The following is a 26,362-nucleotide window of genomic DNA, read 5'->3' as shown; positions in this document are numbered from 1 at the left end:
CGGCAACTTAGCAAGGCTCTCAGTAAGACCCTGTTTTAAAATAAAAATAAATAAATAAAAGGGTTTGGGTTATTAACTTGGAGATAGAACTCTACTGGGTTCAACCCCAGTACCAAAAGAAAAGAAAAGACTATGAGAAAGAGAAGTTTCCAGTGTGACAACGTTTCCTCCCTCCACCCCACCCTGAAAGAAATGGAGACTCCAGTGTTGGGCTTCTTTGCCCTGGTGGCACCTTGGTCTGTGTGATCGCCCAGGTGTGATCGCCTGCCCGGTGGCACCTTGGTCTGTGTGATCGCCCAGGTGTGATCGCCTGCCCGGTGGCACCTCCGCCTGTGGGCCCAGGTGTGATAGCCCGCTGGGGCGCTGCCCTGAGTCCACTAACAAATCAGACTGCTTGGCTTTGCATGCCTGCTCATGGCTCCAGGTGTCCCCACCCCGGCAACTCAGAGCTGAGAGGTATTTTCAGGGGCAAGTGAAGACCTCCCCAAACTCTCTTACTTACAATATTAAAATATATATGGTTTGAAGCCGGGCATGGTGGCACATACCTGAAATGCCAGTACTTAGAATGCTGAGACAGGAAGCTTTTAGGTTTGAGGCCAAGGGTGCATGGTAACTTAGCAAGTCCTTGTTTCAAAATAAAAAATAAAATAGGGCTGAAGGTATAGTTCAGATGTAGAACACTATAGCCAGAGGTAGAACACCCCTGAGTTTAAGCCCCAGTATCCTACATATATACATATACATATACATATACATATACATATATATATGTGCATATATATATATATATGCAGAGAGAGAGAGAGAGAGAGAGAGAGAGAGAGAGAGAGAGAGAGAGAGAGAGAGAGAGGATGGAGAGAAAGAGATTTAGTTTTAAATCTGAAAGTTCTCTAAGTACAATTTCCACCAGGAATGAGGAAGAGCAAAGCTGATCTCCAAGCTACCTTCAAGCCCATGACCATTCTAGTGTCATGGAACTCTGAGATCAGCTCTCCTACTTCTTGGGTGAGGAGAATCCAGGCTCACGGGAATACTAACTAGAAGACCTAAAACAAGGACTCAAGTTTTTATTTTTTTTAAAACTCTTAATCCAATATTGGGTCTGTAGGCCTCCATGGATTATTCTTGGGAAAGTTGTTTTCATATTAAATCATTTCATGAAATGTTACTTTCTTACCTACTTTTCAAAGAATACATGTTACATACAAAGCAATATATAAATTAGACATCTGGTGTATTTTAGTCAAGCTGCCATCTTGAATCTTGGGCAAAATGCGAGTGTGCTATGGTGACAGAGGGCACTTGTGACCAAGCTTCCTTAGTGACAGCCACCTGAAACACAGCTAAATAACAAGACAAACAAACAACCCAAGCTGCGCACCGTGCAACTGAAAACCGTACTTAGCGGAAAACCCAGTGTAATCAATCACTCATTGCTGTGTACAATGCCAAGGCAGATTTATTCTCTCTGGGGTCACATCTCCTCTGAGAAAATAAGATCAACAAAAATCACGACATCTGCAGCCACTAAAGTCGTTCTCATTACTAGCAGTGATAGAGCGAAGGTTGGCCCCATCGGGCATTTTGATAAAAGTCATCTCTGTATTCTGTCATTTGGTTTTCACAACAATCCTGAGAAGTAGAAGTGACCTCTTCCCCATCTTGCAAATGAGTGATCTGAGGTCCATGAACATCCTGGTTCTCAAGACCAGAAGCCCAAACGCTAACTAAGGTGCTGTTCTGTGTTCTCTCTTGACTTTATCATTTTATAGGTTTGCCTCCAAAAACATGTGAGATTTTCCGATTTCCTTCTTTCATATATGAGTAGGGGCTTCTACTTAAAAGCAGTTGCATTTGCTTACCTTAAAGAGAAATAGAACTAGCCAGGCGTGGTGGCACATGCTTGTAATCCCAGCACTCAGGAGGCGGAGACCAGAGGATCACGGTTCGAGGACAGCCTCAGCTACTTAGTGAGGCCCTCTGCAACTCAGTGAGACCCTGTTTCAAAATAAAGGATAAAAATAGGGCAGGGGGTGTGGCTTGGAGGTCAAATGCCCCTGGATTCCATCCCCAGACCCCCCCCACACAAATAAATAAATAAATAAATAAATAAATAAATAAATAAATAAATAAAAATAAATAAAAATAAAAACACTAAAAAATAGGGCTGGGGTGTAGCTCAGAGGTACAATGCCTTTGGGATCCATCCCCAGTACTGCAAAAAAAAAAAAAAAAAAGAAAGAAAAAGAAAGAAAGAAAGAAAGAAAGAAAGAAAGAAAGAAAAGAAAAAAAGAAAGAAACAAAACTTACATTTTTGAGGTCATTTTAACCTCTGTAGTCTCTGGTGGTTGCACTCTGTTTCTCTTTGCCATGAGATTCAAATTTATATGTGCTCTTGTTTTTTTTTTTTTTTAATGTCTTCACTGTCTCTTTCTCCATCAGCAACCTTTGCATCCTCTTCTGTGCTGACTTTCTCCTCTCCTCCTCCTCCTCCTCCTCCTCCTCCTCCTCTTCTTCCTTCTTCCTCTCTCTCTCTCTCTCTCTCTCTCTTCTGTCTGGTTCTGAGGATTGAACCCAGGACAATTCTACCTCTGAGCTACACAGCCAGCCCTATTTTAATTTTTATTTTGAAACAAGGTCTCTCTCGCCAAGTTGCTGACACTGGCCTCGAACCTGTGATCTTCCTGTGCTGGCCTCCCAAGTACTGAGATCTTAGTTGAGTACTGCCAGGCCCAGCCGCATCTCTCCCCAGTAGGTGGATCTACTCTCCTTTTCTGCTTTGCCCTTCATTCTGTGCGTATGAACAGCCCATTTCCATGGCCCCATGTTGGGAGTGCTTTTCTCAGGCTGGCTTCACATTTGTCTGTACTTTGAGGTTCTTGACGTTTGTTCCTTCTTCATATATGCAAAATATGGTAGGTTACAACTTCTAATCTTTTGGGGGAACACAGACTTCTTGAAAAGTATGGCCTTGGAGTTTTATTAACCGTTGCTTCCTTTGAATCATCAAGTTGTCTGAGCTGGGAGTTGGACAGCAGAGTTAATGGCTGTTTCCAGCCCCTGTCCATTGACTGAATTCTGGCATCCGCTTTACCCCAGCTGCACAGGTTCTGAGCCCTGCGGCAATTTCTCATAGTTCTGGCATTTCTTTCCCGTGTTGCTAATCAGTCATCAGGTCGGGTTGATTGTCTCTTTGTGTTGTTTTTCTAATAAATAATTTCCCTCTCATTCCTATGGCAGCCAGACCCTCTTCCCGTTGCTTCAGCTAACTTTCTTCTCCTCTCCTCAGCCCCTTCGCAGAGCACTCTCAGAACCAAACTTGGCTCTCACAAGAACCCACATCAGCTCCTTTCGCAGTTGCGGAGTTTCCCAAAGTCTGTTTTATAAAACACTAGAGATGAGGCACAGAATGAGTAATATTTTCAAAACAAGGTCCTGTGATTAAATACGTTAGGGGAATGCTAGGTCAAGAACACTTAAACATGTTTCCCTGCTGCAGAATCCTCGGAGCCCTGTCCATGCCAATGGACATGGTAAACTTTTGGGAGGGTGATGGAGTATCGGGTACCTCCCAAACTCATTTGAGCTGCAGAACTTTTTAAATTTCTACTTATTTTGGCAGTGCAACAGGCAGAATTGATGTTTCAGAGGAAAGACGTCAAGGCATGTTCATTCTTTGGAATATATTTAAGCTTTTCAGGCTGGCAGTAAATCTCAGGCCAATTTATTTAGACAAAAGAAGTGTCTCACTATTCCTGAAGCAGCTCTCCGCTCTGGTCAACTCAGGCTCCGGCTCTTATTGTCCAAGCTATAGGTCTAGGACTTACTGAAATTCTTCTTTTGGCTTTGAAGGCTAACTTGGTTCTAGTCCTTAATATACATTTTATTTGTTTTTTCTAAATTAACTCAACTGATATTGTATTTTTAACAAATCTACCCTTTATATGTCCACTACAGTCGTATTCACCCTTATTTTAGCTAGAGTTGATATCTGTTTGCTGTATTTGCATGACATTTGTGGTAATACACTAATAATGACTTCTCTCTGGGCTTCTGTTATATTCTTGGCAGCTTTTCAATGACCCTACAAAATATTTTTCAGTAGGTCCATGTTAATAGTGAACAACCAGAGGTCATATAGGCAATTTGTGCATGACTGTACAGCCAGGAAACGGCAAAAACAGGACTTGAACAAGACTCTCTTCGAATTTGCTCAGTGTCTGCAAAGCTTGAAAAAGGATTTAATTCTGGGATGATGCTAGGTTAGTTTAGAGATGTGAAACCCATCGTTTTAGCTCAGGCATATACTTGTCTTAGTTGATAAAGAGAAGAGATACAGTAAGCTGGTGCAGAGGTGCATGCCTGTAGTGCCAGCTACTCAGGAGTGAGGCTGGAGGATCCCATGTTTGAGGCCAGCCTGGGCAACTTAGTAAGAAGCTGTCTCAAAATAAAATTTTAAAAGGAACGGAGAGGTAGCTCAGTGGTAAAGTACCACTGGGTTCAATTCTTGGTAAGGATAAATAAGTAAGACATTAAAAAGGCCTGGGGATGTAGTTCAGTGGTAAAGTACTCCTGGGTTCAATCCTCAGTACCAAAAGAAAAAAAAAAGATGTTTTAAAATCAGTTGGGATGGTGGGAGTGGCAAAAATGTATGTTCTAGGACAAGTTTATATAACACCTTGTGAGTTTTCAGCATTCTGGAAGGTGCTTTTGGGTTTATTTATCTATTTATTTATTTATTTATCTATTTATTTATTGGTACTGGGGATTGGATTCAGGGGCATTCTGAGCTATACTTCCAGCCCTTTTAAAAAAATTATTTTGAAACAGAATCTCACTAAGTTGCTGAGGCTGGCCTTGAACCTGGGTCTTCCTATCTTAGCCTCCTAAGTACTGATATTACAAGCATGTGCCACCATACCTGGCTCTGGGTTCCTTTTAGATTAGATCTTTGAAGTTAGTTTTTCCTTTGTTTGCTCTTTTGTTTAAAGTTGGTGGGTTGATAGGTTTATGGAAATATGTGAAAATGTTTATATGGTAAATGAAATAGCTGTGAAAGTTTAAAAAAAAATCAGTGCTTCCTATGCCATCAGTTGCCATTTTTGGTAGATTACAGATAGGTAGACAGAGACCCATACCACGTTCCCTGCTTCCCATCTGCCCAAAGACACACTCAAATTGGATGAATATTAAGAATATTAAGTCTTCTGGGTGTCCAGATGCCATCTGGTAGAGAATCTTCTGGATCTCAGTTACCCTGTGGCTGGTAACCTGTGCACGGCCAGAGCTTCTGCAGGGAGTTCCAGGTCCTTCTGGGTCACACCATAGCCTCTTTCTACTTAAGGTGCACTGTGCGGGGGAGACCTTGACAAACAGCATACGGGCTTACATCACGGCAGTGTTTCTATCCCAGGTTCCTCCTCCTCCTCCTCCTCCTCCTCCTCCTCCTCCTGTTCTTCTTCTTCTTCTTCTTCTTCTTCTTCTTCTTCTTCTTCTTCTTCTTCTTCTTCTTCTTCTTCTTCTCTCTCTCTCTCTCTCTCTCTCTCTCTCTCTCTCTCTCTCTCTCTCTCTTTTGGTACTGGGGATGGAACCCGGAGGCATTCTACCTCCGAGCTACACCCCCAGCCCTATTTTTTATTCTTTATTTTGAAACAGGGCCTCACTGAGTTGCAAAGGACCTCACTAAGTAGCTGAGGCTGTTCACGAACCCCGATCCTCCAGTCTCAGCCTCCCAAATGGTGGGATTACAAGTGTGCGCACCACGCTCAGTTCTCCTGCTTATTAACCTAGACTTGGCAACACAATGATCCTTGTCCTCCCATGGCTTCCAGGAGTCCTACGTGACATAGTAGGACTATGTCATGGAGCCTCTTTCCCTGTTTTTGTGCAGTTTGTATCGAGAGATATTTAAAGCCATGTTTATTTGATAGGTTTCCTTGTAGTTACAGCTCTAATCTAGAAGCTGGGCTTGGTGGTGCATGCCTGTAATCCCCATACTTGGGAGGCTAAGACAAGAGGATATCAGGTTTGAGGCCAGTGTGCATAACTTAGTGAGACGCTGTTTCAAAATTAAAAAAACAAAGGGCTGAGAGTGTAGATCAGAGTTTCAATCCCCAATATCGCAAAACAAAACAATAACAACAACAAACAAACACCAATCTGTAAATAACTGATCCGTGTGGCTGTGTGGCGGGAGAGCTGAACACTTTCCTCTCTCCAGCAAATAATGGGCTGAGGATGAAAGTTCCCTTCTATATTTTCAAAGCAAAATATATTTTAATGATTGTGTAAATCTTAGGATATGGTAAATGAAAAATAGAAAATAAAAGTTCATGTACAGATCATCTTAACTATCTTAAAATAAATGTACAAATGCACACACATGAGCCCAGAGTTGCAAATAGTGGTTATTTTTGGGTGACAGTAATATGAATGATACTTTAGGTTTTTCTGTTTCTATTTCGTTGTGTTTGGGGAAGGGAGGCTATGTCTGCTCAGTTTCTCTTATTTTCTTCTTTGTAATGGGGTTGTATAACTTTCCCTTAGTTTTCTTTGATGGCTCTTTTGAGATTAATGACCACTTTCAGAGGAAAGGCATTTCATTAGAATAAATATATCTATGGTAGAAGCTGGTAGTGGTGGCCCGTGCTTGTGATCCCAGTTCTTGGAAAGCTGAGACAGGAGGATCTCAGGTTCATGGTCAACCTCAGCTTCTTAGTGAGGCCCTCTGGAACGTAGTGAAACCAAAATATCAAAATAAAGAATACAAAATAAGGCTGGGGGTGTAGCTTGGAGGTAGAATGCTCCTGGGTTTTATATCTAGTACTGCAAAATAAATAAATAAATAAATAAATAAATAAATAAATAAATAAAGTGCCTATGGTAGAAACAAACACACCTGGCTCAGTTAAGAGAAAATCATTGAAACTGTGTTTCCAGAGGCAGCAACCTTATTAAAGTGTGAAACATCAAAATTATAGGTCTTAATCAACTTTTTAAAGCCATTATTCTTATTTAAAGAGTATACATATTCACTGTAAAAAATTAAATGTAAGGGTAATTAATACACATAAATAAGAAAAATGAAAAGAAATGCCAACACAATTCTATTACCTGAGAAAAATAAACATCCTCTTAATATTTTTTTTTTTTTTTTGGTGGTACTGGGGTTCCTGGAAGCCCTTCTTCCTCCGGGCTACACTCCCAGACCTATTTTATATTTTTGAAACAGGGTCTCTTACGCCAGCACGGCTGGCTTCGAACCTGCGCGATCCTCCTGTCTCCGCCTCCCAAGCGCGGGGATTACAAGCGTGCGCCACCACGCCCGGCTATCCTCTTAATATTTTGATGTATATACACTAGCAGTCTTTTCTCCTCTCTCTCTATGCATTTGTATACATATGCTGAAAACCAACCCAAACCAAAACGAGATAGAATGATTTCCTTCAAGACTGTGAAATAGCTGGGTGTGGTGGCGCACACTGGTAATCCCAGCATCCGGGAGGCTGAGACAGGAGGATCATGGTTCGAGGACAGCCTCAGCTACTTAGTGAGGCCCTTTGCAACTCAGGGTTTATTATGAAATATAAAAAAAAATAGGGCTGGGATATAGCCCCTGGTTTCTGTCCACAGTACTGCAAAAAAGAAAGAAAAAGTGAAAGAAAAAAGACTGAAACACAGGGAGAAAGTCGTGGTTTTCTCTGCATCCTCTGGTGTAGGCGCACTGAACCCAGACTAGTTTCTTGATAGTCTGTTTCTACATTTTTGGCTCCTCCATCCCTCTAACTGATGGGCCAAGCTTTCCAGAAGAGCATGACTGGACATCAGGACAGTTGCCTGCAGCTCATTTCACCGGGTCTGCTGGGAGGCTGCACTGTTCATTCTTGTCCCCTAAGTGTCCTCTGGACCTTCTTCTCCGGGAGGCAGATTTCTGTAACCCCGAGAGTCTCACTTTCAGACATTCTCCAGCATATGTGCTCTCAGCTCCTGCAGGATGTGGCATGGGGACTTGGAGGTGCCAAGAAAAGGGGCCAAGGTTTCAACATTATTTTAGCTAATGATACAAATGTACCCAAATGTAACACATAATTCTCAGGCATCCTCCTAGGCATGAAGTTTTGTTGGCCTCTTCTGTATTGCTGTCACACAGAAAAATCACCCAGCTTTCCAAAGCCTTCTCTTCCATGAGTTAGGGACTCTTGAAAAATATCTCTCCTGACAGCCCTGTTCACACACAATTTCTCTCTCCCCTGCTCCGGATGTCCCTCATGCCTCCCGCCCAGCTATGAACAAGCTGTGGTGTCCCTGGGGCACCGCAGGGCAGGAGTTTCTGTTGCTTCTCTGATAATTTGCTTGTCACATAATTGGCTTTGTGTACAAGTACCCACATTTTGACTGTTAACAACCAAACCAAACCAAACCAAATAGCAACAAAATCAGAAAAACATAGGAAGAAAGAAAAGAGAAAACAAGTGTCATTCATGGTCCTGCCATTAAGAAATAACCACTGTCTCTAATTTTGGGGTGTGTGTGTGTGTGTGTGTGTGTGTGTGTTTACTTGAAGATAGTTAGGATTATCATACACAAAGCTGAGCATAATGGCAAGCATCTGCAATCCCAGCTACTTGGGAAAGTGAGGCAAAGAGTCAAGAGTTCAAGACCAGCCTGAACAACGTAAAGAGACCTTATCTTAAAAAAAAAAACACAGATTATCCAAAGACAGAATAATGTAGCATTTCCTCAGTTATGAGCATTCACCATCTTTTCCAGACTCTAGATCATAGTTGATTTTATAGATCGACTTCAAAGTTCTTGGGAAGTTGTTTAGTTAGATGACAATTTAAACACCCAGTTTCCCATCATCAGTAGACACGTGGAAGACGGCTAGGGGAGGTGGTAGATTTTCCCCCACAGATGTCTTCATTGGTGACAGCCAAGACATTCAGAGGAGCTACGGCCGTCCCTGGTGCCACGGTGGGATGTGGGCAGCAGGTGTGAGCCTTCCCTGTACCGTTAGGACTATAATTTCAGCCTCTCCCAAGCTGAGGTTCATTATTTTGAGCACAAAGTTCAAAAACCTGGATTGGTCTGGACTTTCTTGCCAAGTAGGTGTAGTTAAGAACCCTGCCTTAAATTTCAGTAGTCAGGTTCAGATACAATCCTTCTGTGGCACATGGGAGGGTGAACTTGTAATTCTCATTCTCCCACTGCCAGGTGGGTGTCTCAAAGGGCTCCTTGCACCCGGTGAGTGAAGAGGCAACGCTCATGCCGGGGAGAGAGTCCATCTGTCAGACTATGAGGGGCATGTGTCGGAGAAGTGATCCATGGGAAATGAACTGTGGGGAGGTTAATGGGGCATCCTGGGGGAGATATGGAATTAGGGGGGTGGGGGCTACATACACTGCGAAGCCACAAACATGGTAAAACTGGGGCCACAGGGAAAAATGAGCAAGAGAAGAATAAAGAAAGGAAGAGAAAAGAAGGTTGAATTCCAACATTACTGCAGAACCCAATTAAATCCTTCCATCTTCCTCCCCCAAGTCCTGACATCTCTGTCCTTTAACAGATTTGTTCATTGAAACTCTCCTACACATCCCAAATTATCACTTTCTTTTTTGAGTCTCTATCAAATATTGACAAGGAAAACTAAGAGAGATAATTTAACACATTCTAAAAATGTATGATTTGTATGGAGTCGCATGAAATTGGCATATGGAATGACATAATGTATCATAACGTAAAACATTACTCTCCAAACACCTTGGAAAGTAAAAGCAAATGTTTGCGCTGGATCCCATTGGTCCTCTCGGATCAGTTGGCGTATCCTGTCTCTGTCTGGAATCGGTCCTCCACCTAGATGTCAAGGCAGTTGCTCATATGACAGTTTCATATTCTCGACTGGATTATTATTCTGGTGTTGACTGGAAAATACTCCTTTTTATTGCAGTGCTTTCATCGTTTGGGCTAATTTCTCCAAGTTTGTCATTTCTTAGTTGTTAGTGCCTTTTTGGAAACAGATAAAATATCTTTACCCAGAGAACAAACTAATGCCATGTTTTGTATTAAGAAAGAAATAATATTTAATTTTGTGCTACAATTGTTGAGATGCCCTAAAGTGCAAAGCTTTACTTTAGACTCCTATTTGAAGAAATGATATTTCAGAGTAACGAATTCATTGGAATTTCTTAAAGGTTCTGAAGGATGAATTCTATAATTTATTTTTTTTTATCCAACTTTAGGTTTTAGTACTAAGTTCAAACTACAAGAAACTTGTATTTCTAGAAAACATAGAAAGACAATCCGTAAACACTAAATTGTCAGCAACTTGTTTCTCGACGCTATTACATGTGGGTCTGCTTGTCAGTTCTGTATCTTTTTCCTTTGAATGGAGTAACACATTATTTTTTTCTGAACTCTGAGTATTATTCAGTTCACCAAACTTTAAACTTTTTAAATTAAGTGGAACTCATACGAATGTTTAGGTGTGGTGTCATTCACTTCGCTGCACTTATGAATGTGGGTAATTTGTCATTGTTTATGTGAATTATGAAGGAAGGTGAGCTCTTAGTTTCATCATTGACAGACAGCAGAGTTAGCGAAGTGAAGACATCTTACAATTAAGACATGTTTATAAATAACTCTTAAATACCAAAGCACAAGCAGTACTCCATGAAGCAAACTTTAAAAGCAACCCCGGGTTTGCCTGCTTTTTAAGTTCATTTCCCCTCGTGCCCCTCCGTGAAGGCCGCGCAGGTGTCCCTTGCAGGTTTTCTGCGGGGACCTGATTTCTCTTTCGTTTCTTCCCTTGGTTGTGACCCTGCTTTTATCTCTCACTCATCCGCAGAACCTGGCGTTTGCACGGTATTCGGAGATCCCCACTACAACACTTTTGACGGACGGACATTTAACTTTCAGGGGACCTGTCAGTACGTTTTGACGAAAGACTGCTCCTCCCCCGCCTCGCCCTTTCAGGTGCTGGTGAAGAACGACGCCCGCAGAACCCGCTCCTTCTCCTGGACCAAGTCGGTGGAGCTGGTGTTGGGCGAGAGCACGGTCAGCCTCCAGCAGCACCTCACCGTGCGCTGGAACGGCTCGCGCATCGCGCTGCCCTGCCGCGCGCCCCACTTCCACATCGACCTGGACGGGTACCTGCTGAAAGTGACCACCAAAGCAGGTGGGCTCCCAGAAGCACGGCCTTCCGCGCCTCCCCCTTATCTGCCTCTCCAGCGCCATCAGCCGGGGCGGTTAGCGCGCTCCTTCTGCTTCCTGAAGGGGACCTGAGGCACAGAAGAGTCCCAAGTGCGCGTCCCCAAGGTGTGGTGGAATCCCCTGGACACGTTTGCACCACGTGGAGCCTAGCAGTTGGATGCCAGTCTTGCAATATTCTGACGTCCAGAACCTCTTCCTTCTCATTCACATAACCCCACTCAAGTTCTCTGGCTATTTTAGGCCACTGATGTCCAGCTTGGAATTGTCAGTGGCTCTCAGCTCAGCCAGTTCTATCTAACAGTTTCACATCTGTGAGAAAGGGTTTTCTTGTTAGCCTCTGTCTGTCCAAATGAGAGGGGAGGATCCTCAAAGTAAACAGCTCAGTGCCAGTGTCAAAGGAAACATAAATGCCCCCATCGGAAGAGCGCCTTGGGATTCTCACTGGGCCCGCGGGTGGCCTACCCTGCCCCATAGGCCTATGCTAGGGAGAATGAGGCTACCCCGTGTGGGTGTGCAGATGGGAGTGGGTGACCGGGACCACATGTGGCCAGCAGTCCTGTCCACTCTTGACAGTGGGGAGGAGTCTCACCGAGTCCGTGGCCTAGCCCATGGTCTCCTGCTAGAAGGCAGTAGGAGGCTTGCTCTGAACTCATACCACAGCTCGGCTGTGGGCACGTGCAGCTGAGGCTGAGGCCATCTCTCTGGCTTTATTTCCCCTGGACCCCATTCCACTCCAAGGGACGTCCCCCGTAAGCCAAGATGCTCACACTAGCAGTCCATAACACCCACCTTAGAAACAGAATTCAGTTCCTGATGATCAAGCCCAGAGAAGGAATCCCGGCTCACATACACATTTCACTACATCGCGCGCGTTCCTTGCAAGCCACCTTTAGTAGTTGGTATTGTATCACCTTTTCTCCTTGTATACTCTATTTTTTTTTTAAGAATGATACTTTAAGGAAATCAACATACTTTTGCTTTCTTATAGATGAGAATTGAACAGTATAAAATCATCAAGTTCCAGGTTTTTTTATTTTGTTTTAATAGAATATAGATCTAAAAGAGAACTATTTCACAGAGCAGGCACTTTTGAGGGTCTGTAGAGGCTGTGGCTACACTACCTTCAGGACCCTGGTAATTGTTTCAATTCAAGCCAAAATATACTTTGATAAATTGATCTGAGCCTATGGCATGACAGCTTAGCTAAACAAAGGCAAGAAGCCAAAGCAAAGCCCAGGGAGCTTTTAGTTAGCGAGTATATTATCGTTTCAGTGAGACGATGCTAAGTATTAATGTATTGGAACAATCAGTAAAAGAAAAATTCCCATTCTTCACTATGCAGATGTGAAGAGCTCTACTCACTCAACTTTAGAGGGATTAGTCCTGCTCAGAAAATTCAGACACCTGCTCTTGTCGAACCCAAAAGACTTGCCGCTGTGCAGATGTAGGCCTCCGCTCATTCTTTGAAACACTTTCCTGACTCCCTGTAAAATACGCACAAGTTGACCCGTTGTTGCACAGCACCAATTAGAAGCACCTTGCCTATCTTTTTGCAAGCCAGCCGAACACAATGGATTCTACTGATACGGAAATTATTAGTCAGCTGCAGTCCAGTTCTCGAAGGAATCCTGGGTACTTGAAGATTACTAACAGCCTACGAGGTTCGATACTGTTCCATGCTCAGCTGGCAAAACTTTATGGAATAAGTTGCTTTTCCTAAGGATTCCATGTCGTAAAAATGAGCAAAAGGATGAGGCTGCTAAGAAAATAATAATAGGTCATAAATACCATAATTAGGTTAGCAAACTTAGCTATTCTAGGCCTTGAAGTCAGTTTTACAATTTCTTTTATTTTTCCATCCATGTTTCCACAAAGCAAGTAAGTTTTACGGCATCCTTAACACCAGTTTTCTGTAGCACACAGATCACACCAGCCTTGTGCTTCCTAGAAAAGAACTGGATTCCTCCGCCCACTCAATTTATTCTGCGTTTCTGCTTTGAATGAAGTCACTTGATTTCCAGATCGTAGTGTTTCCACCCTGGCCTGGCCATTTCAATTTAAACTACCACGTAGGGTTCTTTTCTTTTTATCCCTATCGATCATCTGTTTAAAATATCATCGTATTTCATTTGAAAGTTCTGCCTCGGTAGATTTGCTTGTAATCTCATAAGCTCATGCACTCGAAGGTGACCACCAAAGCAGGGGGGCTCCCAGAGCATGGGGTGTTCATGGCCTGCAAAACGGCAGTCTAAACCAAGCCTGAAGCTGGTGGATGGGGGATGCCGTGGCTCTTTGCCCCTATAATTTATGGACTCAGTACTTCAAGGTGGAATCATCCGACAGAGGAGCATGGGTGGCGGTACCTTGTGTGTGGAATTAGGCTATAACTGCTTACCTAGATAGATTGCACATTGTCCATCCCCCGTCAGTATGCTCTGCCCCAACTCTTGGCACTTGACTAATTTAAAGATAGAATTCCTTTCTGTCATCTGTTCACCTCATCAACCTGTAAGAGTTATATCAGGTCTACCCGAACACTTGAATGCAACGGGAACATGGCTTTTTATTTTATTTTTGGTAGAGCTTTGTGGTTGTTGAACACAGAGAATATATCCTATACCCAACACCCCTTTGGGATAAAATCTGATCAGAGAAACCATCAGTTTTTACACATTACTATGGTATGTCTACAGAGTTCTCCCTCCTCTCCCTTTCATGCATTAATAATCAAAAGAGTAAAACAAAGGGCAGCCACAAATTGAAAGAACAACTGTGCAGGCAACAACAACAACCAAAGCTGCCCCTGGCTGGGGCCGGGTCATACATTTGAGGGGTGAGGAAGAAGTTGGTAAATCATTCACGGGCGGGAAGGGAAAATTGGAAGGTCCTTCCTAAAGTGGAAGGAATGTGGCTGCTGCTCACATCCCCAGATGGGACACATGCTTCAGCTTTAGCCTTCTGACTCTGCCAGTTATTTCTACCCAATTTCCCATGCGGAGAATTGGGAAACTCATCCCAGCTGCAGAAAGGACTGTCCCCAGCTCCTCAAACACTTCCATGATGTTTTCCTCTTATAAGATGCCTAGTTAAACTATCATTTGGAAGAGCAGTTCCCTCAATTACAACTTATTAGATTTTTTTTTGGTCTTTCATGACTGTAATCTAGTTTTCATGGATTTTTACTTTTGTAGAGGATAAAAATATTCATGCAAGCACATATGTAAATGATAGAGATATAAAAAAAAGCATCTGAAGTAAAATCAGTCATCTCTTCCCCAGTATGAAACCTAGCTAGCATTGGCCTGTGAAATAATAACAAAGAAGGAGGATGAAAGGGAGTGAATTATGAATTATTCTCTTGCTTTGGGGACCATAATTTATAAATGAGATGGCACAGGTTTTGAAAAGAGTTTGCTTAAAACACAGTGGGTTCGCATCTTTCCAAGCATGTGTGGACCACCAGGCCATTGTGAAGAAAGGACACAGCAATTGGCTGTCCACTGCGAATCGAATCCCCACGAACTTGTTTACCCAAAGTCTCAAATGTATTATAGCATCGTCAGCGATGATGTCGGAGCTCCTTTGGGTGTAAATTCTCAACTATTCATGGCACTTGGAAGAGCAGTATTTGCCTGCTGTCTAGGAAAGAGATTTGTAGTTTGGAAAATTTTGCAACATGGAAAATCTTTGGGATCTGCTTTAAAAGTTAGATTCTGTATGGAATTGATTTTCTCTCCTCATTCCTCTTGTTGAGTAGTTGCCCAGCTACAGGATCGTGAGGTCAAGTTTGTTCTCTACCTGAGAGAGCGCACCACAGATCATTTCACTGTTTGCTTTCTTTCTTTCATAATGGCTGTTTCGCCATTTAACTAGCATGGAACTCACATTCGCTTTGGCTTCGCAGATCCAGTTCGTTAGCATCACGAGTGTTAATTCATTGAGAACATACTGTGTGCCAGATAATGTGTTAGGTGATGGGTTTGAATAAATAGAAATGGTTTTATACAGAAGTTGGGGTTGTGAGAGTTACCGCCACATGCTCACAGATCCATGTGGGAGGCCAGTCCAGTGTGTGGGTAGGAGTGTGCGCTTTCTTCACGTACCTGGTCCCATTATTTTGTTCTATTAATCACATTATTCCAAGAGATGCTTTCCAATGATTGTCTTTGTTCTTTTTCCAAATCTATTTAATTGCTTTTCTGAACCCGGTCTGTTCTTTCAATCTTTTCCATCAATTGCTTTAGACTATGAATGTTCCTGTTTCTTTACCATACAGTGATTTTCTTTTGGGTCTTTCTGTTGATTTATTTTTTTTTAATTTTTTATTGGTGCATTGTAATATCACATTGGAATACAAGACTTGAGAGGATATACAAGCACACATCATACAATTAGCCCTCATCCAGCCCCCATCCCATTCCCTCCTCCTCCTCGATCCCATGCTTATTTGGTGATTAACTTTGACACATTTGTTTATGTACCTCCTGCTTTTTAAAGAGGCTCCATCCTCCCCTATTCCATACCCTCTGATTGGTCACCTTAGTTGCTTCACTATAGGGCCCTTTCTATAGCTCGACCTCTTCCTGTTGCCCCTTTCCTCCTAGTTATTGCCGATTAGGGGAAGCAACTGGTTTTTATTTTCTGCGATATTTCTCTGTGCATGCCGCGTTGCAAGTACCGATCCCACTCTTGATGGCCCTAGTAGTGGTCTGGTTACCCTGTGTACGATCCAGACCTTGCTGGCTCAAGCAGTGGCCTTGCCTCGTGGGAGGCCCCAATTCTGGTCTCGCTGGCCCCGACACTGGCCTAACCCCTCAGCGGGCTCCGATCCCGGCCTCAGTGGCCCCAGCATCGGCCTGACCCCTCGGCAGGCTTCGATCCCGGCCTCAGAGGCCTCAGTAGCGGCCTTGCCTCACGGAAGGCTCCGATGCTGGCCGCTGGCCCAGGCACCGGCCTAACCCCTTGGCAGGCTCTTTCTGTTGATTTCTTGAGAAACCCAGTTTTATATCACTGGTTTATTCTACCAGTAACTTTCTCTAAAGTAACTCTGTCTTATGGCAGTTGTATGGTCTTCTCATGGGAAATCCCTGTGGGCTACAGCCTTGTCTCCTCTCAAACTGTGTTCAGAGTGAAAATATTAGCTCGGGAATCTTACCCCTGGGCCAGCCATCCCTCCCTCCCTCCCTCTGATGTTGTTGTCTTATGCCAATTTCATATCCCAACAAGGTCCCTATTCCTCCTCCTTCTCCTTCACCTCCTCCTCCTTCTTCTCCCTCTCTCCCTCTTTTTCTCCTGTCCAGTTGCCATCTCATTCCCCAAATTCTGAACATTTGCTTAGCAGCTTAATCTTGATCTTTCAGGAACAGAAACAAAGAAAACCTTTTAGGAGAAAAGATTTTATTTTCTTTTGCTCAGGATAGGCTTTGTCAGAAACCCAGGAGAGGAAGATTTAAAACTTCAGGAGGGAGCAGCAACCCTTCTGTTAAAAAGACACTATCCTGTGATTGCTTCTCTTAGGAGACAGTGGCAGGGACTAAGGAGAAGTCCCTGGGCAGAAACGCACATTGGCCTGTTGCCGATGCCCCTGCTGTCCATTCCACAGGTGGCTCTTTGGCACCCACTGGTGTATGCTTCACCCATTTACTGGTGGGCTCAGGCACTGCCAGGGGATTACCAGGAAAACAAAAGAAAAGTTTCCAACACACCCTTAAACCATAAAAAAAAACTAGAAAAATTTTGTCATTTACTTGTATTTATTTGTATTTGAGACAAAAGACTTCCCTTTTGTGGAGTGTGTCTTAGTATACAGCAGCAGAGTGGAGTTAAGAATGTTTCTTCTTGACCATATCATCAGACTTAACTGTGCTGTGTAACAACCTAACCTGGCTGTCCTACTTGTGACATAGACATTCTACCATTGAGAGGACCTGTTGGCTCAAGTAGTTCCTAGAAATCTGGGACCAGTGTGTCTGGAGACTCTGTGTATCCTTTGAGACCACCCCTTCAGCAGTTCAGCAAACGAAGAGAGGTCTATGGCCTTCTCCCTTGAGGAATAGGCAGCATTGGCTTAGCTTTGGATACATGTGAGCTACTTTGGTCTATGGCCCAGTAGCTTCCAACACTGTCTCAAATATTGAAGTTCACGAACATTCCAGAGATGAAAAGTAGAAGAGTTGCTCATTAACTCAACTCCAGGAAGCACTGGTCAGGGTCCACATCTCCAAAATGACTAGAGGGTGAGGAGGTAGCAAGTGTTTTCATTTACAAGTATTGTCCTTTGAAGAGGATATATTCAGAAGCTACATGTTTATTACTTTAATATTTTCATTAACACAGATTATTTGGAAAACTTTTCTCTGGCATTTGAAGGAATACTTACATGGGGGAATTTTTGGATAGAACAAAAATGACATTAAAAAGGTTATCATCTAGCCTGGCATGGTGGTGCACACTTGTAATTTCAGTACTTTGGAGCCTCAGATAGGAGGATCGTGGGTTTATAGCCAGCCTCAGCACTTAGGCCCTCCACAACTTAGCAAGACCCTGTTTCAAGATAAAAGAATAAAATAGGGCTGGGGGTATAGATCAGAGGTAAAATAACTTATCATCTTTCCATTTTCACATTACTGTAATAATTGGATAAATGAAGGCACAATTTGGACTAATGCAGGTACTTAAAAAAAGAACAAGAATATTAAACCTTGGAGTAGAGTGGTCAAAGAGTAGTTATCTATATAGGTCAAACCAAATGTACATTGTTATGATAAGGGAAAAATTTTTACAATGTAAAAACCTTAAACTCAACAAGTAAGTGGCTTAGGTAATTTATACAACCTGTAATGTGGTAAGATTAAAAGGTAACCAAGAACTTGGACAGATGCTCTTTGCCCCTTTCTGGAGGATGAAAGTCATATGCAATATGTAAAGATAAGTATATTTGAGGATTGTTGGGAGATTCTGAAGTGGCTGATTACTGTCTCTTTCTCCTCTAGGTTTGGAAATATCCTGGGATGGAGACAGTTTTGTGGAGGTCATGGCTGCCCCTCATCTCAAGGGCAAGCTGTGTGGTCTTTGTGGCAACTATAATGGCCATAAACGCGATGACTTAATTGGTGGAGATGGAAATTTCAAGTTTGATGTGGATGATTTTGCTGAATCTTGGAGGGTGGAATCCAATGAGTTCTGCAACAAACCCCAGAGGAAACCAGTGCCCGAACTGTGTCAGGGGACTGTAAAGGTAAAGCTCCGAGCCCATCGAGAATGCCAGAAGCTAAAATCCTGGGAGTTTCAGACCTGCCACTCGACAGTGGACTTTGCTACTTTCTATAGGTAAGTGCAGTGTTCTGGGGATGGGATTGGGCTACAGACCAAGGATAGACTTGACCCTGGAACAGAGTGTCCTGGCACTGACTACAGGCCCCACAGCATGGTGCAGACATCCTCTCTTCTTTCTCCTCTATAGCTAATCTCACCTTGAGTCAGCCCCACATTGTATTCCCTGCTGGGAAATTCCAGGAAGTATTCCAGGGCTATTTCTAAGAGATTCTGTGTTTTTGCGTGTCTATAGGGTTATTGGGAATCTGGTGACATCTCAGGGTTTTTCCAGGATGGTAGCTGGACTCTAGGCTTATGAAGGGCTCCCCAAATTCTGGCCTGAACCACAGTAGTATAGGGCAAAGGTAATTTCCTGAAACAAGCTCAGATCACTGTGGTCATCCTTGGGTATTTGTGTGAGCTTCATTCTTCTTTTTTTTTTTTTTTCTTTTGGTGGTACTGGGGTTCCTGGAAGCCCTTCTACCTCCGGGCTATACTCCCAGACCTATTTTTATATTTTTATTTGGAAACAGGGTCTCTTAAGCCAGCATGGCTGGCTTCGACCCTGCGCGATCCTCCTGTCTCCACCTCCCAAGTGTGGAGATTACAAGCGTGCGCCACCACGCCCTGCTGAGCTTCATTATTCTAGATCTGAGGAAGAGTTCAGGTCAGTCTCATGGTCTAGTTCAGACACAATCTGCACATGGGAAATAAGAAAGTGGAGAGAGGATTCCTTGGGTCTTGTCCAACTGTGATAGCTCCTGTGCAGAGTCAGAGGACAGTGGAAATAGGGCTTGAGGTTGGAGAAAGGACCCTCATCGATAGTAGGACTGCTTGAACCCCTTTCACACGAAGCAACTGGCTAGAGGAAATGGATTTGACTTCCGTGCTCCAGGGTTGCGTTTGTGAGTTGATGAGCTTGGCCTGGTTGTACTTCCATTTACTACATAATTCCATGGGTTCAAGAGCTATGGCTGCCCATAACTTTAACCACTGTGGGCGTGGGGGAAACATGAGGCGTACACAGTCCAGAAGGCCTTGTTTAAGTGATTTGCCTCTGCCTCTTAAAATTAGGAAACTCCTGTGGTCTGTGACCACAGAGAGGTTATTTTTACTCTTTAATTGCCATCAGTTTATTTCCCCCAGCTCTCGTTAAATGTGATTTTTTTTATTTGATCTTTGGACATAAAAGATAAAGTTCTATAAAGGCAGCTCAAAAGCAGGGTGGAAAAAAGACTGTCCCTGTCATCACAAATCCCTGAACATGGCTGCATCTGCCAAGCCGCTTGGCTCCTACTCACACATTTAGCTCCTTACAGCCATTTTGCTCTTATAATTTGAATTCTCCGGGTTCCCTTCTTTGCTGACCCCCTAGATTGGCCCCACCCATTTTCTACTGAAATTGAGAAATCTTAATGTGAGACTTTGAGTGAGTTAAGCTCCTGGACAAACCCGGTTTCATTTGCAATTTATGAACTTTGCTCGAAGGTCTGATGAGAAGAAGTAGAGTATAGCAGTTAAGATATCTGTGGTGATGTACCTCTGGGTGTGGTAATGTGCCCCTGTACTTGGGAGGCCGAGAAGTGGAGCTCAGGTGTACACAGGAGAATTGCAGGTGCGAAGATAGCCTCAGCCACTTAGTAAGACCCTCAGTAACTTAGCAAGACCCTGTTTCAAAAGCAGAAAATAAACCGGATATTTGTGGTGTACGCTTGTAATCCCAGAATTTGGGAGGCTGAGACAGGAGGTTGGCAGTACGGGACAGCCTCAGCTACTTAGTGAGGCACCCTGAAATTCAGCCTCAGCTACTTAGTGAGGCACCCTGCAATTCAGTGAGACCCTGTTTCAAAAAAATAAAAAATAAAAAAAAGGGCAGGGGGTGTAGCTTGGAGGTAGAATGCCCCTGGGTTCCATCCCCAGTACCAAAACAAAAAACAAAAAACAAACAAACAAAAAAATGAAAGGAAAAGAAAACAAGGATAGGGTATATGTTGGAGGTAGGAAGGACCTGGGTTAAATCTCTGGTACCAATGAACAAACAAACAAACAAATGATCTCTGTGGTCTTCCAGGCCTGAAAACTCAGCCAGACTGTGTAACCCTGAGCAATTCCCTAAGCTCTTGGCCTCAGTCAGTCTATTTGTAAAGTGGGGATAACACAGGAACGTACCTTAAAGAGTTGCCCTTAAGATTCAGCGAAATTAAATGAACATAAGTGCACGTGTTCCCCACGGTTCCTACATATAGCAGACACTCTGTAATTGTTGGCAGCCATCATCTCTTCCACTACTACTAATTAAATGATAAACAAGAATCAGGCTTCTTTTGGAAGCTCTCCCACTTTAATCGCAGATTTGGATTGTGCTCTTCTCTGCTTAAAATAGGATGGAAAGGTTGCGTTTCTCCCAGGGCCCCAACAACCTACACCTTTGGTTTTTATCCCATTTGAAAGGATTGTGTTGAAAACAAAACTTGGAGAGAAGACTTGTAGCGATTAGTCCTTTTTCTCAAATTTCTATTTCTTTTGCCTTTGATGATTTAATTAGTGTTATGATCCCTGGACTACAGCAGGAATATGATGAGCGCCTTGGCTGAAGTCATGAAAAGAGACTTCAGTGTACATAAACAAAGAGAATCAGGATGCTGTGATGGCCAAATAGTGGCCTTTCTTTCTATCCTTGAAATTGCTGCAGCAGCTGCAGCAGCGCTGAGGACATGGCTGGTGGAGTCAGGGGCTCCCGTGCCCAGTTGGGGGCAGCTCATAGGCACGCTCTTGGAGTCTTTGTGTACGGAGGCTGTGAGGCTGGGATGTGGGCTTGGGCTCTGCCCATCACTGGCATGGTGCGGTGCCTGAGCGTGCTTTTGTGGCCCAGGGATTCTGTGGAAAGGGAGGTGGAGAATCCAGACTCTCCTGCTGACTCCCGCCCCAAGGATGATGCGTCTCCCACATTCTGAAGTGAGGTGGCCAGGCTTGGGGAGATCTTGGGTTTTTTGCCTTTCTTCCAAGCACATATTTTGAAAGAGAAGAAAATAAATAAGGAGCCATAAAGAAAGGCAATTTTCTTTTGAGGGGAGGACCGATTCTCAGGTTTTCTAGGGAGACTTCATGGTGCAATGAACCTGGAATGATCCATGGGCAGGGTGAAGCCAAGCAGGACCCAGTTCCAACTTTGCAGCTTCCTTACTGTGTGAGCCCGTGGCCAGCTGAGTCCCAGAGCCCCGACCCGCATCATTAGCACAACAGTATGAAGTGACCAGTCAGCATGGTGTTAGGACCTGGGTGTTGTCATCCTCTATTATGGCTTTTCTTGAGGGAATTCTATGCCCCAACCTCTGCTAGCCATTTACCTTTCTGATTGTTGATATCTTCTGTTCTCATCATGGGGAGATGATCTGATAGATTTTCACTGATGAAGCCTTGAAATTATTTCGGAATTAACTGTTTCTCTTAAAACAACTTGTTGTAGCTGGGCATGATGGCACACACCTATGATCCCAATATTTGGGAGGCTGAGACCGGAGGATCGTGGTTCGCGGACAGCCTCAGCTGCTTAGTGAGGCTCTCTGCAACTCAGTGAGACTCAGTTTCAAAATAAAGGAATAAAAAACAGGGCAGGGGTTGTAGCTCGGAGGTCGAATGTCCCTGGGTCCCATCCCCAGACCCGCAAATTATAAATAAATTAAAAAATAAAAAGAAAGCTGGGAGTGTAGCACAGAGGTAGAATGTCCCTGGGTTTAATTATCAGTACCACAAAAACAAACAAACAAACAAAAACCAACTTGTCTTGTAGCAAAACCAAAAAGCAATTTAAAAAAAGCAATCACATGACATCCCAAATATTTAATTTTCCTGTGTATTTCAATTAATCCATTTTATTTTTACTTTTTCCGTTTTGCTATACTGGCGATTGGATCAAGGGAAACTCTATACTGAGCTGCGTTCCCAGCCTTATTCTTTTTACATTTTGCCTATGTATTTTAAATCATTGCTTGGTGAAATTTCTAAAACAAACCTGAAAATATGGTCAGGACCATATTTTTGGAGCCCTTACAGAATTAAATAATGTTACTTTAATATCCTAAAAAGTCATATACAAAGCAGCATTGGAATCTGATTATTGTTATTTTTCCTTCATTCTTCAAAAAAACATATGTATTTTTCTTGAAGAACCAAGAATAAAGTAGTATACCATGCATACAACCTTCCAAGCACCCTGTTTTGCAACAGTGGGAAAGGAGAGAAGGTATTTCTCTGAAGCAAGTGTTTCTCTGTTTTGAATTTCCTTAACACGTGATATATTCCACTGGGAAAATTCTGTTATAAATATGAGACAGTGCTTTTTATAAGGTCAAAATAATAATTCTAATCTTCTGAGTTAAGAGTTTACTTTTGAAATGTCTCGAGTTTATAACTCTTATTTTATGTTAGTCTTATACCTAATCCAATATTTTTAATACTAAGCGGCCTGTTGTCTAAATACTTGAAAAATTACCACCTTGTAAACGAGTAAGAAATGGCTGCATATTAGTCAATACTTTTTTTCTCTCCTTTGGGAAACTTATTAAGCTTTGCTAATTATGTGTGTGTGTGTAGGAGAGGATTCTTGGGAAGGAAACCAGGGGTCTTCTGCCTCTGAGCTACACTCCCTGATCTATTTTATTTTTTATTGGGAAACAGGGTTTCCCTGAGTTGCAGAGGGCCCCACTAAGTTGCTGAGGCTGGCTTCGAACTTGTTATCCTCCCCTCTCAGCCTCCCAAGTACTAGAATTACATGTGTGCGCCACTACACCCCGACTAAACTTTGCTAATTTTTTATTCATCCACAGCTTGAATCCTCTTGACTGATTTGGCATAAAAGTTTGGTTCATGATCAAGTTTTTTATAATCAGAAGAATATACTTTTATTAATCAATTTAACGTGCTTGGGTGCAAAATAATTCAGTAACAGATCCCACAGAATTGCTGACTGTGTCGATGACACGTGTTAAGTCTCAGCTTTGCTAATTGACTTTCCTTAAATTAGATAATTCCTTCTAATATTTTTGGCATTACTCTTTATTGGTGCATTGTGCTACATCTCTGGTAGCTGGAGGGGTGGTATACTGTGGATATATTCATGCGGAATGGTCTGGATTTTATGTGACTCACATGTAGGATCCTCTGAGGAGAGAGCGTTTGATGGTGACCATGTGTCCTTTTTCATGATCATTTCTCCCCTGAGTGCCAACTGAGTAATCTTGGATACTTGGGAAGCTGAGGCAGGAGGATTGCAAATTCGAGGCCAGCCTGTCTTTGAATATAAAAAGAGCTGGGGATGAAGCTCATGGTAGCGCACCCCTGGGTTCAGTCCCCAGTACTGCAATAGCCCATCCCCAGGGCAGAGGCTTCCTTGAGACCCCGAGCATCTAGCATCAAACCCACCTCCCTGCTGCTGCCCCCAGGAAGAGGCTGGTCTGTGTGGGCCAAACCCGGGGGAAAGGCTCTGTTCCTTGTGCCTACAAAGCACAGCAGTGGGCCTTTCCCTAACCCAGCCCCACATCCCGGGTGCCACAGTTTCAAGAGTGCAACCTGCCAGCAGAGCAGGACTCTGGAGTCAGGGCAGGACTGCAGCTCAGGAAGTCAGGAAAGTGTGGGAGAAGCGCATCAAAGCCAGATCCTGCAAGCTTGGAGCTCCGTCCTCCTCCAGCCCTCGCCTAGTGGGCTGGAATTCGCCAGTGCGGAAACTCTACTCACTTGTTGGGGCTGGGAAACCGTCTGGGGATTCCCAGTCTAGGAAATGTTCTTTTCTTTCCATACGGTGGTTTTTACAGCTGGAAGAAATTGAAGTCATGCCAGAGGATTCACAGATGTGTCCTTTCCCACTGAGGTACTGGGAGGTAGGAGGTGGGAGGTAGACAGGAGAACATTGGACGGAGACGGGGCCGTGGTATTGGAGACACTGGGACCTCAGGACGGCCAGGGCTCCTTCCAGGGGAAGATCACAGCTTCCTTCAATGGCCCTCTTTGTGTTTCCCTGCAAAGAAAACTAATCATTCATTGTAAAACAAGAGGAGAGACGCAGGCAAGAAGTACAGACTGCCCATGTGTGATAATAAAACTATTATTCTATAATTAAAATCAAGCCAATTTTTCTTACTTCAAAAAAGAACATTCTTGGAACATTTTGATTCACTTTTTTCTAATGACTTGTTGAGAACTTCTAATAGGCCCAGAGTCCTAAATCAAACGGGATGACATTATAGGCTTTTATTATTTTTCCTTCAGCCAAGGATGGGTTGTCACCCTGAGTCTGTAATTAAGGTATGCTGACACCAGGTGGCATGTAGACACCCGGTTGTTCTCCCTACCAGACTTCAGCCCATAGAAAGTACAGCTTGAAAGTTCAAAATGCTTTCCCTGCCAAATGATCTCCCTGTCTCTGTCTCTGTCTCTATTTTTCTCTCTCTTTCTCTCCTTCTGTCCTAGGCTCCTTTCATTCTATTTAAGCACCCAACCACATTTCTCCATCTGGATTCCTGTCATTCTCCCGCCTCAGTGGTTTTCTCCATTTAAGCTATGGATAGAGTTTGGATGTAGTTTGATGCCAGCTTCCATCGTATGCTTTCTTTAGTCTCTAAATTCCACCGATTGTTTTTGTCATCATTTAGCAAACACACTCCATTGCTCTGTTGCAGTCTTTCTCCACGGTCGGATTTTAGGTTCCCTGGGGAATGGAGGCTGTCTTTTCTCACCCAGCACTGTCACTGGATGTGCCTCGTACCTGCACCCTCTCCCATCTACTTGTGACTCTTGCCGGCTTCAATTCTGGGTCCATCATAGGTCTTTGGTCTCATGCTCAGTTACACACTTACAGTCAGGTGTGCACATGTCTCTATCTTTTCAAGAAATAGACTGGTCAGAGAGAGCAGAGCCTCTGGGCCATCTCTGACACCACAAGAATTGTGAGCACATCCTGCTGCCTGAGTCTACTGCCATGGAAGGCAAGAGGCCACCGCTGAACCTCAGGGTCCACCTCTGCCTGCTCGCAAGTTACCCACAAGCCACCTGAATTTTTCAGCTCTAGTTTTAGCCTTCGGCCAGTATTTGACATTGTTATCTTTTGTGGTATTTGATGCACAGATCCTCCTTTCTGGGCTGTTGGTCTTAGGACTCCAATTAGATTCCTATTATGGTATAGCGGTTGCCTCTGACTGGGTAGTCTGGCCAGTACCCACTGGCCCTCTGCCCTGGTACCACGCAGAGACTCAAAAGTCTCTGCAGACTTCCTACAGAGAAGTCACATTCCTTCTGCCTTGTCATTGTCCTTGAGCCTCGTACCAGGCTGGACCCAAAGCCTGAGGGTGGCTGCCTTTTAGCCTTTCATCCATTCTTCTCTACTTTGGCCACAGGTAAGAGTCTTCTCTGTCGGACCCATCAAAGTGGCCAAGAGCAAGATCTTAACTTATTTTCCAGCTGCATGGAGCTCCGTTCCAAAAGGCCATTCATTCCCAGTTAGTCCAATTTTCTTGGAGCCAAAGTAAAAAGAAAGACATGAGTACTTCGAAAAATATGAAGATGCTTGGAACATCACCTTATCCAAGTCTAAATCTTGTCATGTTTAATTTTTCATACTGAAGAGCAAATACTATTCTTTAAAGAAGAAGCGGCAAAGAAAACCGCACATATCTATCACAGAACTCATCAAAAGCCATCATACTTATGAGAACTCAGATTAAAATCAGAAGGGATGTGTAGGGTGGAGTCCAAGAAGTTTCCCCAAAGCAAAGCTCCCGCTGTCGTCTTCCCTGCCCTGGGGACGGGACCTGCTCTGCTCTGTCTTGATGTTTCGCTGCATTCA

At 43.5% G+C, this 26,362-nt stretch overlaps 1 protein-coding gene across 1 annotated transcript in view; it reads left to right on the top strand.

The window, feature by feature from the left end:
* BMPER (BMP binding endothelial regulator) overlaps positions 1 to 26,362 on the top strand; it is a gene marked incomplete at both ends in the record, with an annotated part of 235,228 nt that overhangs the window by 150,390 nt on the left and 58,476 nt on the right. Inside the window, 2 exons of the mRNA XM_080701300.1 lie at positions 10,847 to 11,176; positions 18,204 to 18,540. Coding sequence (XP_080557426.1) covers positions 10,847 to 11,176; positions 18,204 to 18,540 — 667 coding nt within the window. The remainder of the gene's footprint in view (positions 1 to 10,846; positions 11,177 to 18,203; positions 18,541 to 26,362) is intronic.

Source organism: Muscardinus avellanarius, assembly GCF_963383645.1.
Source record: "Muscardinus avellanarius genome assembly, chromosome: 9".
Taxonomy (NCBI): domain Eukaryota; kingdom Metazoa; phylum Chordata; class Mammalia; order Rodentia; family Gliridae; genus Muscardinus; species Muscardinus avellanarius.
Note: the sequence above shows the minus strand (reverse complement) of the source record. Positions and strands in the feature narration are given on the sequence as shown.